At 39.7% G+C, this 19,081-nt stretch overlaps 2 protein-coding genes across 13 annotated transcripts in view; one reads left to right on the top strand and one right to left on the bottom strand.

The window, feature by feature from the left end:
* The window catches only part of WRN (WRN RecQ like helicase), an 86,544-nt gene extending 77,486 nt beyond the window's left edge, over positions 1–9,058 (bottom strand). For 2 of the 9 annotated variants that reach the window (XM_053292033.1, XM_053292038.1), the window contains exons 1-4: positions 8,056–8,193; positions 3,707–3,818; positions 2,784–2,899; positions 1,159–1,304 (exon numbers count right to left, since the gene is read on the bottom strand). In XM_053292033.1, coding sequence (XP_053148008.1) covers positions 1,159–1,304; positions 2,784–2,899; positions 3,707–3,781 — 337 coding nt within the window. In that variant the 5' untranslated portion in view covers positions 3,782–3,818; positions 8,056–8,193. Of the gene's footprint in view, positions 1–1,158; positions 1,305–2,783; positions 2,900–3,706; positions 3,819–8,055; positions 8,225–8,527 lie in introns of those variants that run through there. The other 7 variants (XM_053292034.1, XM_053292037.1, XM_053292040.1 and 4 more) reach the window with 7 other exon arrangements.
* The window catches only part of PURG (purine rich element binding protein G), a 34,652-nt gene continuing 23,848 nt past the window's right edge, over positions 8,278–19,081 (top strand). Inside the window, exons 1-2 of one of the 4 annotated variants that reach the window (XR_008315420.1) lie at positions 8,278–8,675; positions 9,817–10,930. Coding sequence is in view for 3 of the 4 variants with exons in the window: in XM_053292053.1 (XP_053148028.1) it covers positions 9,830–10,843 (1,014 nt within the window). In the remaining variant the exon portion in view is untranslated. Of the gene's footprint in view, positions 8,676–8,741; positions 8,771–9,816; positions 16,744–19,081 lie in introns of those variants that run through there. The other 3 variants (XM_053292055.1, XM_053292053.1, XM_053292054.1) reach the window with 3 other exon arrangements.

Here is a 19,081-nt window from a genome sequence, read left to right as displayed (position 1 = left end):
GTAAAAGGTAAAGTGTGCCGACAAGTTGATTTTGACTCCTGGCGCCCACAGAGCCCTGTGGTTGTCTTTGGTAGATTACAGGACGGGTTTACCATTGCCTCCTCCCGCGCAGTATGAGATGATGCCTTTCAGCATCTTCCTATATTGCTGCTGCCCGAAATAGTACCAGCAGGGATTCAAACCGGCAACCTCCTCCTTGTTAAGTCAAGCATTTTCCCGCTGCGAGCAGGACATCATCCTTAATCACTCAGTAAGTGGTCTGGGGCTGGTTTGTATTGTTCAAACCAGTCCCAGGTTGCTGCAGTAAACCAACACACCAGCCTTTTCATCTCATGTTATCAAAAAAAAAAAAAAGACACTTTGTTTTACAAGAACCCATGCTGCCTGGTCAGGTGCATTACAGCAAGAGATTACTGTGCATGGAGATTAGATAAAGTGTGCCATCAAGTCAGTGTCAACTCCTGGCGAACACAGTGGTTTTCTGTGGTAGAATACAGGAGGGGTTTACCATTGCCTCCTCCTGCGTAGTATGAGATGATGCCCAACAGCATCTTCCTATATCGCTGCTGCCTAATATAGGTGTTTCCCATAGTCTGGGAAACATACCAGCAAGGATTTGGACAGGCAACCTCTGGTTTGCTAGTCAAGCCGTTTCTCCACTGCGCCATTAGGTGGCTACACATGAAGATTAGTCATCCTTTATAAAGCCACCACTTGCAGCTTGATATGGTCACAACCATTCCTGCTTCTCACTCTTGACTCTCGCAGCATGCTCAACACTGACTTGTGCTCAACATGTAGACCATCTACATATGGAACATATCACAAAGTAGTTTCTTCTAGCGTAATGGAGATTGCATATTTGACTGCTACTCCATGGTGCAAAATCTTCCCTATACATAGAAGACTAGCACGTCAAAGAGTGGGTTCTCAATTAGCATGATTTAAACAGTTTGCAAAATTCAGCTTTTCTTGGTGCCTGATTCTGGATTGCCCGAGTGCAAAGTTTAAATCTTGTCAGTGAAACCTACACACAGATTTGTTCCTATAGAACAAAACAACATCTGTTTGAAAAAGCAATGAATGGTCCTAGAACTTCTATGGAAGGACAACCTCATGAGTTAATTGTGTTTAGAGATTAATTAGAACATCACTGACTTGACATCGAAGAGACATGAAACAGGTAACATTTCTTCTCAGACTCGCACAGCTGGATTAAAGCAACTTTCCCTTCCTTCCCTTTTGTATAGGACGGTGGCCATTCAATGTCAAATCCTAGCACAACTCCATCAGGCAAGGTTGTACTGAAAGATAAAAATGCATTTCAGGCTTTGTTTCAAATTAACCTGAAGATCTGGTGCTAACATAATAATGACTCTGATAAACCAGGGTTGACAAATCAGGAATCAGCCTCAGGGACATATACAACCCCTTTGTCTGGAACAAATCCCTCCCTCCCTTTTTTGCTGTCTCCATGGTTTGGTGTTACAACTGCATTAGCTATAGTTAATAAGCAAGATTCCCCTCTTAATCAGTTTTAAAACAGGATTTGAAGTGGGTTTGCAAACTGTGTATGAAACTAAAACTGGTTAGAATTAACCATGATTTGTTTTGCTGCACATATTGCACTAAACTATAGTTAAGACAAGAGAAGAAAGGAGGAATTTCCACCAGAGAGGGAAGGAGTACATGACTCCAACTGCCTGGCTCCCAATTTGCAAACCATGATTTGCAGGAGTTAGTGTAACATCTGCTGTAGACCAAATACATTGACAAGTACAACAGGACATCTGATCTTACATAAAGAGGAGTTAATGTATGCATTATGGAAATAGTTTTTTAAAAATCAAATGGAAAATACTTCTGGACTCAGGAAAAAAACCCAGAAGGGATAGTGATCAGTGGAAACGCTCCAGAGTTTGGTGTAAACATGGAGGGGAAAACCTCTGGTCAGTCAAGGTCTGTCTTTTACCCGAGTGCTGATCATTCTACAGATTGGAAAGAAAGCTGGCCCAAATCCAAAGGCACCTAACCAACCATTGGGTATCTGAGGATTGGCCTGTTTAGGGAAACCAAACTGCAACAGGGTTGTTTAGATTTAACTTAATATTCATTTGCTATTGCTTGGCAATTTATTCAAGAAAACTTTAATTCTGACTGAGAAGTAGTTTTTGAACTCTTTTTGCTTCTGAAAAGGACTACATAAGTGGATCAAAGAATAACTGTTTGAATCTGCTCCCTTTAAAAAAAAAATTAAAAAAGAATATTTCCCCAACAGCACCTTCACACCAGTGTTCCCTCTAACAGGGATTCCCAGATGTTGTTGACTCCCATAATCCCCAAGCAAAGGCTATTGCAGCTTGGAATGCTGGGAATCGTAGTCAACATCATCTGGGAATACCTATTAGAGGGAACACCGCTTCACACTTAGCAGCTACAAAGAAACCAAATGTGATGGCCCACCAAAAACAAGTAAACCAGGACAATGGCCTAAACACAACATGTAAGAATCACCAACCTACTATAAATGTTGCAATATCCATTCAAATCATAAAGAAGAAAGAGGAAGAACACAAAATTTTTGAAGATAAAGAGAAACAGAAAGACTGCTCAAACATACCAAAATATCACTAAGGCTTAAAACATAAGCAATTCACAATGAACTCAATGGAACATACTTCCAAGTAATCATGCATAGCATCAGGCTGCAAACTTGCATGAGGCATGTTATTTTTATACTAAGATAGGGTTGCAAAGAATAAAGCAAATTTTCAGTCTCTTACACAATATCTTCAGAGAGTAAGGAACAATCACTGGCATTATAGCTGTAAACAATGGAACCATGGAATTCTAAGAAAGGAAGGTTGTCTTCCAGAACACTCCGATGGACTGGATTCTTCTGTGCCATAAAAATGTACAAGACAGCTTTTAGAAGGCACATTGAAGAAATTGCTCAAAGGATCACTCATACAAGCATAAGTCACAGTGCTTTTGTCAGCATACACATTGAAAAACATTATCTTAGACACTCATTGCTGTAGGTAGGCAGAGAAAAGGTATGACGGTGCAGTAACAATTAGGCCAGAGTGATATAGAGTGTAATCTCTTAAATTAGAAACAAATGCACATTTTCATTTTGCAAAGCAAGCATGGCAGCACCTTTAGGCACATTACACTACCTGGAAACCTACTGCATGCAATGGATCCATACACTTCTATAGGCAGGTTCACACATAATATGGTACCTCAGGTTCGCGCATGGTGCCGCAGCCCTGGGAGTGCACACTGCCTCTATTTCCAGTGCAGGTTCAAGATTGGTGGATTCGCAAGACACGACCAATCTCAGCAGACACTACCCTACTTCCTGCAGGAAAAGTCTGTAACTTACTTCAGATCTAAGTTACAGATGTTGGGTTGGAGCAAGTAGGGGAAGATATGCCAAGACAGGTAAGTTCACACAATACAATCAATCTTGGCATATTTGAACCAACACTGGAAGCAGGGGCAGTACACAGTCCTGGGACTGCAGCACCTCACATGAACCTGAGGTGCTACATTATGTGTGAACCTGACCTATGTGTCTTGCTGCAGAAAATCACACACAGATATTGCACAGTCCACCCTGCATTGACATCTCACCCTTCACCTCTTTTTCAGTTCTTGTTATTCTCATACAAGAATCAAAACATGCATTCTTATTCCCTACCTTTGTGTCAACCAGAGCATGCACTTTGTTCTGTTCAGTCATCCACTGAGGAAGTTTATTTGGTGGAGAAACCATGTTCTCATTAATTTATTCATCTGGATTTGTATGTTAACTAAAAAAAAGAGATGATTAAAAGTTATCCACTTATAACTTTCTTCAAAACTGCAGAAGTCTCTTAACAGATTCACTCAATTAAAAAGTCATTAAAAACAAAGGGCAGTCCACAACACTGAAGCTGGCTCCTAGTTCCCAGTTCCTTCTTCATCACAGAGACAAAGAGCTGTATGAGCAGCCTGAATAAGAAACTAAGTTTTGAAGCCACTGCACTCCAAAAGAAGCTTTAGGTTACACATTTTCTATAACCCCATCACCAGAAGACTGTCCTCTATGAGATGCACAAAGGTTCAGCATGACCCAAAACATGGCTTTTGCACAAAACGCATTAACAACCCATACAAATATAGAACTGGGGATGCTACACCACAAAATAAGCTTCAGGACACCTCAGCTCATGAACCTATCTAATCAAGAGACTTTTGCACAACCTTTTAGACACATGTTTGAACACAGCCAAACACGCCGCCCACAGTCCAAGAATGCCAAATATATGTAGAAAATAAGTCATGCTGTATACCCCAAGATATGTTTTGGCTCACCATAAATCACTTACCCACAGAAATATGTGACCCTCTCCCAAGAAATGTACTGCTATCATGTCCAGCCCAACACTTTGTTTTTGCACACAACACACATGCTCGCTTCAGCAGCACATATACCAAAACTGGAATTGAACACAACACTGCCAAATGCACAGCCCCCAGTTCAGTAATGTCACAAACATAACTAGAAGAGGAATAAGGAACTGATGTTATACACTATACAATATAAAGGCTGTCTGTGACCTTTAGTCACTCACAGACAGTGTTTGTTCATTCTCTCTCATATATATAAAAACTAATGGCACAGCGGAGAAATGCTTGACTAACAAGCAAAAGGTAGCCGGTTCGAATCTCCACTGGTACTATATTGGGCAGAAGCGATAGAGGAAGATGCTGAAAGTCATTATCTCATACTGCACAGGATGCAGCAATGGCAAACCTTTCCTGTATTCTACCAAAGAAAGCCACAGGGCTCTGTGGGCACCAGGAGTTGAAATCGACTTGATGACACATTTTACCTTTAAACTAACAATACCCCAAACTGAGAAAAGATCTAGAAGTACTATTAAAAAATATTATGCAATCCAAAGATTGCCGAGAGTGAATGAAGTCCTTAGGAGCCAGTAATGGATATAATCCATCCATTACTTTTGGGTTAACACTGGTATATGGAAAACATTGAAAGCTTCAACTGTAGCCAGTGAAAAAGCCTTGGCTATCTTGTTGCAAGCAGAACATAAGCTACCATGGAGCGATCACAAGGTCCAGGTAATCTCGATACTTTGTCCGTACTGAACCAGGCTTACTTGAGTCCTCGCACAAATGACACTAGAAAGTAGTGTATGAAATTACCTGAGTCATAATTACCTAATGCACAACTTATTTTATTAATTAATATGAAGACGGCTGGGTTGCCATCAATGAGAGGCCTGAAAAGTTGGGGTAACAGAGTTGGTGTATAAAAGCCTAGGAGCCTACATTTGGGAGCTACCTTTTCCTGTAGGGCATACTTTAGCTTTTACAAATAAATTCTGGGGAGAAGAAAAGCTTTTTAATAGGCCTTTCCCGCTTCCTTCCCCCCACTCTTTTTAACCAGATTCCCTTTGTAAAAAAATGCATAGAGCATAATTTGATTTTTCTTGAATAGTTTGGCTTTAACAGCTTCACAATAGCTTGAGGAGGGCTTGTTTCTCAGTTGGAGTTCTTCCCTGATTAGGCAAGGCTCTTGTCTTTTGCCTTGTATTAATTTTAAGGCTATCTCCTTCAATGAATTAATGAACTGCTTCTAAATCCTAAAGATTTCTAGAGATTCCTCTGTTTGAAGACTAGTAAAGATCAAATTTTATTTCTTTATAATTTAAATCACCCTTTTGTAGCCGCTAATCATTACTGGGAAAACGTAGTGCTTCTAAGTGATCTAAACACTGCAGAGGTTCATCTGCAGTTGCCACCGGCTCGGCTCACTATGGTGGATACTCAGGGACGGGCTTTCTCCATTGTTGCCCCGAGGCTTTGGAACACACTTCCTGCTGAAATAAGAGCCTCCCCATCTCTTACAACTTTTAAAAGGGCAGTCAAGATGCATTTGTTCATCCAGGCTTTTAATTAGATACTGTTTTAATTGTGTTTTAATAGTTTAAAATTTTAATTTTAGAAATGTTTTAATATTTTATTGGCTATTTTTATTGTTTTGTAAACCGTCCAGAGAACTTGTGTTTTGGGCGGTATACAGGTGAAACTCAAAAAATTAGAATATCGTGCAAAAGTCCATTAATTTCAGTAATGCAAATTAAAAGGTGAAACTGATATATGAGACAGACGCATTACATGCAAAGCGAGATAAGTCAAGCCTTAATTTGTTATAATTGTGATGATCATGGCGTACAGCTCATGAAAACCCCAAATCCACAATCCCGGAAATTAGAATATTACATGGAACCAAGAAGACAAGGATTGTAGAATAGAACAATATCGGACTTCTGAAAAGTATAAGCATGCATATGTATTCAGTACTTGGTTTGGGCCCCTTTTGCAGCAATTACTGCCTCAATGCGGTGTGGCATGGATGCTATCAGCCTGTGGCACTGATGAGGTGTTATGGAAGACCAGGATGCTTCATTAGCGGCCTTCAGCTCTTCTGCATTGTTTGGTCTCATGTCTCTCATCCTTCTCTTGGCAATGCCCCATAGATTCTCTATGGGGTCAGGTCAGGCGAGTTGCTGGCCAATCAAGCACAGTACAGTGTATACTTTTCGGAGGTCCGATATTGTTCTATTCTACAATCCTTGTCTTCTTGGTTCCATGTAATATTCTAATTTTCTGGGATTGTGGATTTGGGGTTTTCATGAGCTGTACGCCATGATCATCACAATTATAACAAATTAAGGCTTGACTTATCTCGCTTTGCATGTAATGCGTCTGTCTCATATATCAGTTTCACCTTTTAATTTGCATTACTGAAATTAATGGACTTTTGCACGATATTCTAATTTTCCGAGTTTCACCTGTATTTGTTGCTCAGAATTGTGTAGTGTCTTACTGTACAGCACTTCAAAAAAATAAAAACCTACAGGTACCAAAGTAGAAAGGATCAGCAAGACATAAAGATAGGCTACACATATTTGGACAAGGGTAAGGGAGGCCATGACAAAGACCACGAGACAAGCTGGTAGATATTACAAATGGCCAATGAAAAGTATGCTGGAAACAGAGACCTAGAACAGAGTCCAATCATTAAAAAAACAACACTATACCATCATTGAACAGGATTCCTGTTATTGGAATCCTGTTCAATGGTAGTATAGTGGAATAATTGAATTCCAATAATGATATCATTGGTACTGTTTAGTGGATTGCAATGATTAGTTCATTGGAATCATGTTCAATGGGACAGGGTATAAGAAAGGAAAACCGACAATGGTGGGGTGGCCAGCTCTTCTTAGGAGACTTGAGTGTGTTCTTTTTCTTGTTACCTTCAGTTCATTCGTTCATTCATTCAATTTCTATACCACCCTTCCAAAAATGGCTCAGGGCAGTTTACACAGAGAAATAACAAACAAACAAACAAGATGGAACCCTGTCCCCAAAGGGCTCACAATCTAAAAAGAAACAGTTAACACAAAAAGCAGTTGCATTACTCTGCAGACTCCTGTAACGGGAATCTTTTGGTGAGAAACCAAACAGAATGTGTGTGTGTGTGTGTGTGTGTGTGCACATGCACACATCTTGGTCTGTTTAGTTTTCTTTTGGACCAAGTGGGCAAACAGACTTGGGGGACTTATCCAAATCTCTTATCTCTCCACTGCTGTGGTAATGCTTAGATACCTCAGTTGATGAGTGAGATATTTTTGAACATTTATATAGTTTATTCTTCTTTACTATCACCACCTAAAATTATTTCTATACGAAACTTGTTTAAGCTAGAATTCTGCTAGAATAAACGTTCAGTTAAACACTAACTAGCTTGAGGCCTGTCTCTCTGCTTTTGGTTTCTACAGTACAGTCAGTCACACTTTCTCTGGAAGAAGAAGAAAAAAGACTATACTACTTTTACACAGAGAGAGCTGGAGATAGGCTGTTATCCCTTTAAGAACTACTACAAACTCCTTTACACATTCAAGGACATGCAGATTAGCACAAGCCTGCTGGCTCAACCCCCCCTCAGGATGGGGGCGACATAGGCAAACTCACCTGACCTGACACAAGCTTTACCCAGGGTCCTTCTCAGCGCGCACCTCCCCCGCTCAGAAAAATCTTCCCGCCAGTCGCACCTGAAAACCGTCACTCCTAACCCAAACACCCGTCGCATTACAATTGCGTCCGCATCACTTCAGACCTTCCCTCTCCCTTTTTATCCGCTGCTGTCAACTCTAGAAGGTGAAATGAGGTGAAGCGCATGCGCACAGAGGCTTCCGCGCCCGTCGGACGATGGCACAGCCGGGCATTCTGGGGGTTGTAGTTTGTACTTTTGTGAGGAAAGGTAGGAGGGGAGGACTTTTCTTGACCGCCTATAACGGAAAACGAATCTGATCTCTCCCCACGCATCGCTGCTCCGTTTACCCCGCTCGTGCGGGCGAGACGCGTATTTTTGTAGCTTCCCTGAGAAAAAACCGGACTTAAGAGACCGGGGGAGGGTGCAGAACCGGACGGCAGTAGGACCTACCCGGCCGGTGATGCTCTATCCGGCTCCCTGCGGGCGGCGGCAGCGCGGAGAAGGCGAGCGCTGCGGGGGCCAGGCCAGGCCAGGCAGCTGCAGCGGCTGACAGGCAGGCAAGGAAAGAAGTTGGCGAGGGACATCTGAGAAGGATGGAGTAAGTGCTTCCCTCCCGCTTCCCTCTTCCTCCTCTAGATTTCCTCTCTTCCTCCCCCGCCCCACATGAGTGTCATGGCGGCAGCGGCGGGGGTGGTAAGCTTTGTGAGGGGGAGCATTTGCGGGGAGGAAGAAGGCGAGAGGGTTGTCTCCATGGGGCTGAAGAAGAGATAGGGAGGGCCACCAGAGTCACTCAAGTGTCGGGCGGTGGCGGGGTGGGGCGATGAAGAAAGACGCGATTCCCAGAAATTAACAGGGCGGGGGGGGCGTTATTTGACCCTGGGGGGGTTGTAGTGGCGGGGTCTGGATAGGAACAGGCTTATAAGGGGCGCGAAGGCCCTCGATTGGGAAGGGCGGTGGTGTGTCTCTCGCAACCCCTTGCACCGATTCCACCTCACCTGACCTTCGCTTTCCCCACCCATCCCGCTAGGATTGCCACCCTGTAGTACCCTGAGCCGCTGCCTGACAGGCAGAAATTTATTAAGCCTGAAGCTCTTCTTGGCGCGAGGAGATGGTTTGCGGGGGCGGCGGGATCTGAACGGGGAAAGCTTCACCTCCTAAATGTTCGTGTCGGCTGTTACAGGCACAAGAGGAAGGCCAATTTTGAAAAAGTGGCAATAATATAGGGCTGCTGTAGTGCTAATGCTTTTACTGGTCTTGCTCCTGTGCCATGAACGGCATCCTGACATGCTGAAACTTCGCAGGCAAACGCCCTACCATCAGGAAAGGTTTCATCTGCAGAACTTCAGCATGTATGGGATGCAAGGCATAGGAGCATGGTCAATTTTTATTTTCTACGGCAGTCCTATATTATAGCTACCCCTTTAAAATTTCCCTTGTGCATATTTTAATATTAGTCTGATACTCCGCAATATATCCGATGAAGCTTTTTCCACAAAACCTCCAGGCCAGGAAAAGCTTCACGTTCCCAGCTATCCATAACACACCCAATCACTACAGGTTGAATCAGCTTTATTTTCCCCCCACTCCCTGTATTTGTTGTGTAAAAAAACAAGACCATTAGTGGAGCATCTTTCTAGGAAAACTAATTATATACAGAGAGGCTACTGCCGGGAAAGCAGAATAGGCCCATTTGATATCTATGGTGTTATGCATCTTTGTTATATATTTGTTGTTTTCAGTTGATTGGTAAAGATGGAGAGAGGCAGAGGAGGAGGAGGAGGAAGGAGTGTGGGGGGCTCTGGCCTACACAGAAACATTTACTCCCAGTCCCAGCAGCAGTATCATTATCCTGCCTCCTCTTCTCAGGCGGGCTGCATGGAGATCCAGGAGCTGGCCTCCAAAAGAGTAGACATCCAAAAAAAGAGGTTTTATCTGGATGTGAAGCAGAGTTCCCGAGGCCGCTTTCTGAAAATAGCAGAGGTCTGGATAGGAAGAGGCAGGCAAGACAATATCAGGAAAAGCAAGCTGACTCTCTCCTTGTCTGTAGCTGCTGAGCTGAAGGATTGTCTGGGAGATTTCATAGAGCACTATGCCCATTTGGGTTTGAAAGGCAGCCAGAGTCATCGGAATGAGCACACTAATGGCAAAGAGCAAGATTCAAGAAGGCGGCAACACCATCACCCGCCATCACCTCCAGCATCAGTTGGATCTGAAGAGCATCTTCACAGCGTCTTAAAAACTGAGTATATTGAAAGAGACAATAGGAAGTATTACCTAGATCTGAAGGAAAACCAACGTGGGCGTTTCTTAAGGATTAGACAGACCTTAATTAGAGGACCTGGCATGATAGGATATTTTGGTCACAGTTTGGGACAGGAACAGACTATTGTCCTTCCAGCGCAGGGGATGATTGAGTTCAGGGATGCTTTAGTCCAGCTCATTGAAGAATATGGTGAAGGAGATTTAGAAGAACGGAGGAGTGGAGGCGATGAGCCTCCTGAACTTCCAGAGGGGACTTCCTTCAGGGTGGACAACAAGAGATTCTACTTTGATGTGGGGTCCAACAGGTATGGTATTTTTTTGAAGGTAAGTGAAGTGAGGCCTCCATACCGTAATACCATCACTGTCCCATACAAAGCATGGACAAGATTTGGGGAAAACTTTATCAAGTATGAAGAAGAAATGAGGAGAATTTACAACGGCCATAAAGAGAAAAGAATGGATATCAGAGGGGACAGTGGTGAAGAACAAGAGGGTCTTGATTAGATTGATTTTCAGCAGACCAAGAAGCAAAATAGAAAAGTGGCTAGAGGTACCGACATGTTGTAGTTGGAAGAAGTTGCCTTTCTTTTTGTAAGTTCTTCCCTGTTAGTAAATAACTCATATATATATATAATACATGAAGGGTCTGGTTATCATGTTAAATTATACCCAACAACATCTCTAGTTAACCACCCAATGAGTCTGATACGTAACTTCTACAAAACTATGAATTATGTATAATAACACTAAATCTGTTGTTGTGACCTTTTAAAGCATCTGTATAAGGTTTGTGTTGCACTGTAACATGATACAAATAAGCCGGATGGAATTAATATCTTCTAATATTAACCACAGAGCATTTATGACCAAAACTGATCTTTAAATTTTTAAATGCTTGTATTGGGAACAATACCTTAAATAAGTATCTGCTGGTGACTTTATGGTAAATATCTTGAGGGAGGGGGAAAATCAAACCTCTAATGTATTGGCCAGTAATTAATTTCCTGGTTGCCTATTCTTATGATAACCCAATAATTTGAGTGTCCCAACAACATCAATCCATGTTTAAGTTAATAGGTTGCTTCAGATTAATGTTGATCATTAATCGCCCATTGTTTATGGACAGTGTGCATCATGTGAGGAGAGTTTATTTAAATAGTGTTATGAAATTTCAAAAGCTATTTTTATATTTGTGGTGTTAAGGGGTTCCAGCAAGCTGCTGTGGTGTGAGAATTTGATAGGTGAGTTATGGTTGAGACTGAAGTTATAAAGAGAGAGGCTAAACGTGTGTATGATAGAAATTATGACTAACTTTTTTTTAATCTTTATACTTTTGAGAAAATGCTTTGAGAGATTTTGGTGCATCACTTAATTGGTATTGAGTGCATCTCTACTTTCACATTTGTGCAGTTGAAGCATTCAGTAATGACTGTCGGCGCTTCCTTTATAATAATGCCTTTTAATCTTCTAGTATTCCAAACTATCATCTATGCCACAGTCCCCATTTTGTCCCTCTTCTGTTTAAAAAATAAATTAAAAAATCACCCACAATCCTCCATCTTAATCTACAGAAATAGAACTAGAAACGAGAGCTCTAATTTAAAAATTAACCTACAGGTACTGGGAGTTTTTGTTTTTAAGTAATGGCTGGAGGAAGCTGTGGAACATTATGACGAGCATTCTGACTGCCTGAACATGACACAGAATATGAATTTTGGGTTTTTTTAATCTTGCAAAAGCTTTTCATTCAATTAAATCAGTTTTTAATCCGGGGCCCAAGATTTTTGTCTCCAAACACCATAACATATGCTTTAGTCCTTGAGACTGTGTAACTGTTTCTGTCTTTTGAGCCTTCTAGTTTACATGTGCAGAAACATCACTCCACAGTTGCCTTCCATCAGAAAAGCTGCATGTGTGTATTGGCCTTTTTATAACTAAATGCTGATTATTTTTTCATATCCACATGTCCTGGTATCCAAGCAAAATTGTCTTTAGTTTTAATTTTTTTTATTTATCACATCTATTTCAACATCACAGCAAATGTCTGATCTTTCCCTCATATTACCCAGAGCTGTATGTGAAGGTGGAGAGCATTAGTTTTGTGCCAAAAGTTGTCAAAACATATTTATTTACAAATAAAAGAAAAAAACATTATCTTGCACCAAAATCACCAAAGGAATGTTAGAATGGTGTGTTACAATTGTGACAATGAAAAAGAGAAGTATGGACTTTAATTTCACTGTTTTAGGTGATTTGCCCAGTATAAGGGAATTGGACCTGCTGAGCATTCGGTCTAATTCCAGAAACAACAATTAATGAAAAATGTCTAATGTAAAGCTAAGATTTCTTATTTGATTGTTTTAATTACCAATAACCCACTGGGCCATGATCCATTTTTGAAAAAATAAGTTAATCATGGTACAAAATATTCTGGCTCAGGCACTTAAAGTAATGTTCTGAAGAAAAAAATTAGAGTTTGAATGAAAGTGTATTGTTGGTTTGATAGCATAATTACAGGTGGCCCACATTATTTGGAGGTTCCGTTCCCGCCAATTTCTGCAAATAAAGAAACCTTAACCCTATGGGGATTGGGTGGTTAGGTTCCTAAACACATTGAAGTGTGTTGAAAATCACAAGAAAAAGCAGGGGAAGCAGAAATAAGCACAGTACCTTGCTCCCCAGCAATGACCCCAAACTTCCAAATCCTCTGATTTTTGTTTATTTTTGAGGTTTTTTCTTTTGCAGAAAAGAGCCATAAAATGGCTCAGCCCTACAAAATGGCAGCAGAAATTTATGTCAAAAGTCATTTCTGGCCACTCAAGAATCATGGATAGGCAAAAATTACCCTATTTTCACCCGGTGACTAATGAAACTGGGTTCCTGTGATCCAACTGTGGATACACAAAACTGCGGGTGCCGGGACCATGGGTAATGAGGGCCCACCTGTATAATTAATTGAATACACCTGGATTACCATATTGCTGATTTGCTGCTGCATATCCCAATGCCTGTAGTAACCATTATATTGTCAGGTTCCAGAATATGGGATCCATGAATGTAGGAACTCCAGATGCTCACATTCTCCCAACTCCTGTCTTGCTAAGAGGAATTTTCCCCACCCCCTTCATATGCAACATGTTTCATTTTAAAGTGATATTAGTATTAGTCCATATACTTTCACTGTAACTCTGTCTTGCTAAACGTATTTCACTGAAATACCCTGCATTCTCCATATTGACTCTTAATGGGTTAAAGTATACTAACTGATTAATCTGTAATGAAAGTAAAAGTATACTAATTGATTTATTTGTTCCTCCCCAGGTTTTTAAAAAAGCAAATAGTTGTGAAATGGTATCTCTACCACTTCAGTCAGAATGCATATTTGTTCACACACTGACATGAAAAGGTTTGCACTACTGTTCCTAAAACTTTTTTGTTTTTAACCAGACTTCCAGTATTCAGTTGTGATTATTCACACACACAAACACACCATTTCTGTCACCAAAAAAGATCAAGTTTCACCTATATGTGGTGTGGGTTGTCATATTCTTCAAATAAACTAATGCACATGTGAGCATCTGAGACTGACTACACATGAGCCTTAAAGTTGCCATCTGCTGTGTATAGTAGATTTACTGGTTTTGGCTTATCCATTGGAAGTAGTGGTTTTTTCACATCTTCAAATCCAAGGGTTATATAGTGCAGACTTAAAAAGCTATGATTTTAACTGGTAATTTGGGAAAGAGTTTCTCTTTACATCTGGCAGTGAATTCCCATCTTCGGAGAGTGGCAATAACATGTTGAGTGTTTGCAGAAGGGTCTGTTATAATGTAAAGAAATATTCTTTGCATTCCCCAAATGCCATGTCCCTTAAACTTGAGAAAAACACAAGCATATTTGCACTAAAAAGCGTGGCCAAAAACCATTCTAGGAGGGCAGGGTGGATTAAATCAGTCTGTACCTCTTGAATTATTTATTCTCATGAGAGAATTTTACATTAAAGCCCTGACCTCTCTTTTAAAACTGTATGGTCCAGACGGAAAGTCTGTCAGTTTTGTGATTTCATAATAATGCACTTTATATTTTATAAATAATAGAAGCACATTTCTGCTTTTGGCCCGGTACAATGTGTTTCAGTATAACATATAGTCTAAATCAGTATAAAAAGGCCTTCTGCATTCATGTCTGTCAGTGATCTGTTGAAACAATTAGATCAAATTACATTGGCATGGTGGAGAAGAACAGGCACTGTGCTGACATTAATTTAAGAATATCAAAGGCCTGTTATCAAAAATCAGCTTTTTCAGAAATGTTGAGTACAGATCTAATACAAATTGAAAGTGGTCAACATTTTTTTAAACTCAAGCTACAACACGTTAAACAGATTCTTAAATATTTTATTCTTGCAACTGATGTAGAACTCGGTTAAATAACTCTGTCTTATCTGTAATTTTGCAATGGTGTCACATAATCTGTCTCCTTTCCTAAAAGGCTGTTTTAGGGGACTGGATTTATGTGGCTTGCACACAGTTGGTAATATGCCATTTGTGCTGATTCTATAATGTAATCGTTTTGTTGCTAATGTACAAACTTAGAAAGTTATTGAATAGAATAGAGATATGAAAGTTCTGTAGTACAGTTAGAATGATTAGGAAGTATCTTATATAGCGCATCACACCAACTTTATGAAGAGCAAGGGAGTTTTAGCTGAAAAAACCTGACAGGTTTAAAAACTAGAGCTGAAAATAGAATGCTGTTTCGGATTAATAATAGCATACATATGTACTTTACTAAGAAAAGATCTATGCTTTAACATTAACCATCTACTCTTCTAAGGGCCAGTACACATTGTCCTTTTGTCTTACATATGAGCAATTGTACTTTTATAGCATATTAAAAACATCAAGTGGATACAAAGTTAAATTAGCATAATCTTCTATAATACTCCTTCCTGAAGAGTTAGGGCTCACTATACCATGCGTTGTCTCTTTTGCCCAAGCAATTGACTAATCATATTCCAGAAAATGTTCTGTAATATTTTTTCTGTTTAGGTAGGCTTGAAATTAAGATGTTATAGAAGCCATTTCTTTATGTTATGGGAACCATCTCCTTTACCTTATTGTTCCCACACAATGTAATTGTTAACCGTTCCTTCTTCCACTCATCTGCTGCATGCTCTTCCATCTCCAAGGAAAAGAAAATGGCTGAAGCTGGGTTCAGACTTTTGCAAGCAGGCTGATTATGGGTAACACCTGACTCATCCTCATCCTGGCACCTGCCAGTACTTGCCAAGGGAGAAGTAACACAGCCAGTATTCATAGCATCACTTTTTTTCAGCCACATAACCTCAAGAATTGTGTTTAACTCTGTGTATGGCCTGTTTACATGGTACTTGTCTCCACATTAGTGTGTACCCCAGGGCAGTTTGGGATTGCTTGCATGTAGGAAAAAAGGACAGTGTGAACCAATCCTAAGATTTAATATACTTGATTATATGTAGAAATAAATGTTTAAATGACTGTATCTTTAATGTATTCATATTATTGTATATTAAGCATCTGACTTCCCCAGTATAACAATGGGGTCTAAAAATCAGATTTATCAGATACATGTTTAGTTCACTGAGCTATTTAATCTATTAGTTACCCCACACTTTCAAAATTATGCATTTAAAAATATTTTTATTGATTTGTTATAAAGCATAGAGAGGCAGGCCTCTCAGTAGAGTTGAAAGAAAAACAGCAGGTCAAAGTAAAATGGCTTCTTAAAATGTGAACTAAAGGTTAAAGTGCAGAATGAAGGTGTAATATTGAATACTATGGTGTTCCATGTAATATTTGAATTGCAAGTCTCAAAATACTACTGATATTTATGTAAAACAAATCTAACCTCAAAAACGGTATCAAATAATTCAGAACTGGCCTTTTGTATAAATTATCCATGTGGTATTTCTTGAGGTGAGTGTTCGAAGGTGTTTGAAGGAGGTTTTTGATGTTATATGCATGTTAGTGAAATTATCTGCTTTTTATTTTGTGTTATTAAAATGGTTTAAAACCTCCATAGGGAAGTGAGCCAGCATGGTTCAGAGGACTAATACTCATTTAGTGACAGCCTTGTTAATTGAAACAATAGTAATTTGTGCAGTAGCAATATGTTTATTTTATTGTTTAGCTCCACTGTAGATTACCTGCAGTTTGGGAAAATAAATTAGACTCTTTATAGTCCTGCCATGCTGGTACAAATACATATGTGCACTTTAAGCATTTTGCATTTTATTTTCTGTTGTATTTGTCTGAAATGAAACTCAGTTTTTCCATGTCATGGCTTTCAAAATCACTTTTGTTTCTTAAATACATTATTTGATTTTTAAAAACTGGAATAAAGTATCTTTTTTGGTTAAATTAGACGGAAAACAGAGTCGGTAGTTCTCAAACAAATGAGGTCCAGTTTTGGGAGTAAGTCACTGCAGTGACACACAGTACTTGGGCATTTCTGCCAGAATACTTTCCAAGCTGGAAAACACTGCTGTGGTGGCAGTATAACATCACTGTTACTAATAATATGCTAGCTTGTAGGCCTCTTTCTAAGCATTTCTCTCCTGCTGCAGATAGGCTTGATGCAGAGATAACCTTTTTGAGCCTGCAAACCATAGTTTGGAGGATCAGGAACAAACCCTGTGCTCATGTGTTATCGCTCCCCTTGTGTGCTTGGCAATAGGCAACTTGCTGTTTTTCAGGAAATAGTTTGATTCTGGTTTGGGAGGCTCATATAAACCATGATTTTTTTCAGTGCCAATGCAGCTACAAACTATAGTTTTTTAGATAGACAGTGAAGTACCTCTCTTAAAACAAATATGTGAAGAGAGGAAGAAGTATGCAGGCACTGTGACTTGTTCTCAATCCTTCCAAAAATAATTTGAAGCATCAGAAATGTTTCATTTGAACCATCGCAAAGTTTTAATCGGCCATAAACCGATTAAAATGACTTTACAGCAAAACAAGTGATCCTGTTTAGCAATTTTGGGGTTCTTGCTGAAGATGCTATTAAGTGCTTCAGTGAGAGTCTTTGACTTATTAGCAATAGGCATTCTTGAGTAAGTTTCCACAAGTAATTATTACCCAGACCTGTATGTGTTCATTTAACAGATAATCAAGTGATCTTCTTATACAGTATATACATGGAATTTCCACTCCTTTCACAACTCCTGAAATTATTCTATTAGTGTCATCCAAGCTTTTTATGTGAATTGGTTTTTGCAGAAGTCTTGGAAACCAAAGTTCAATTTAGCAATCCTATATTGTTTGTTTTTAGTTACTTTATACCCTGTATTTGTTTAACAAAGGCTTTTGTAGGTTTGTGCACTCTGGCTCTTGGCAAATGTGTGTCTCCTTTACAAGATAGATTCATATATTATACTTCTGATATATTTTCATGGTTGCTTTATTGTTTTTAACATTAATACAATTCTTGAAAGAGCATTTGTGTTTGACATGTAATGTGAAATTGTAGACCCAAGCAGTTGATTAGCAATGGAAAAAACCTTACTGCAACTACAACGTTCATATTTCAGAGATCAGAAACATGATGGGCTTATAAACTCCTCCCCTTGCTTACCTCACCTGCATTAATTCTGTTCCTGTCTTCCATGGTTTGCTTTAACCATGGGCATTCTTTTCTATCTGCATTGCTGCTAGCTGTAGCATAGCATTAGATCTATATTAGCACTAACTATGATTATTTCTAACCAGCTTCCCTTTTAACCAAGGTTTGCAAAACTATTTCAAATTATTACTTTTGGACTGTATGTACTGCTTTTCAACAAAGGTTCTCCAAAGCAGTTTATTTCCCAGCTGAACATAACCTTTATAACATCCCATAGTTAAGGCAAATCATGGAAGTGGAGAAGGAATTTGCATGGGGAAAGGGAGGAGAGAGCACATCAGGTCATTGTGTTTAAAGGGAGAAGTTGTGAATACAAACTTTCTACTGCTCATATTCTTTTCTGTTGCTAGGGTCTGTAGCTGATTTCCTCTAGCACTTTTCTTGCTTATGTGATAATGTAGGATTAGGTTTCTTTCATGTTTAACCAAAGGCTATACAATTTAAGCAAACATTTTGAACAGGTGTTACTAGAACTTAGTGTCCTCTCTGTTGTGTCATACCAGTGTACCTGGATTCTTTTAAGTTTAGATTCTAAAATAATTATGAGCAAAAGGTGAAAATACTAAGACTTTAGTGGCAAATTCATACTGGCTTAGATTTGTAAAATAAATGGAAACCACAGTGAAGCAAAAACAGTAACTCCTCCTTAATTTTCCACCTGTCTTTCCCCCACTTCAAAAACTAAAAGAGAAAGCAATTGAGTTTTGAAATGAACCTGGATGCATTCTTCCACAGCTTTGTCCCATGTGCACAATAGAGTGCGTAGCATTTTGGATCACAGTATTATTATTTATTTACACAGTCAGACAGGTGTTATTGACTGGTTTGTTTTATCCAGACATCGAGTACTTCCCAAGGACCTAGGATGGCTGAATTTTATTGTCAATGTTGTTGCTGTTGTTATAGATATCGTCACAGAATATAGGCTGTTCCCAGTAAAGCTGCTTTTTGTAATTGGCTGATGGTGATTTCTGTGGCCCCTATGGTGTTGAGGTGCTCTTCAAGGTCTTTTGGAACTGCACCCAGGGTGCCAATTACCACTGGGATTATTTGGGTCTTTTTCTGCCACAGCCTTTCAAT

Source organism: Hemicordylus capensis, chromosome 2 (assembly GCF_027244095.1).
Source record: "Hemicordylus capensis ecotype Gifberg chromosome 2, rHemCap1.1.pri, whole genome shotgun sequence".
In the NCBI taxonomy this organism is placed as follows: domain Eukaryota; kingdom Metazoa; phylum Chordata; class Lepidosauria; order Squamata; family Cordylidae; genus Hemicordylus; species Hemicordylus capensis.
The sequence above is the reverse complement of the archived record's forward strand: the minus strand, read 5'-3'. Positions and strand labels throughout refer to the sequence as shown.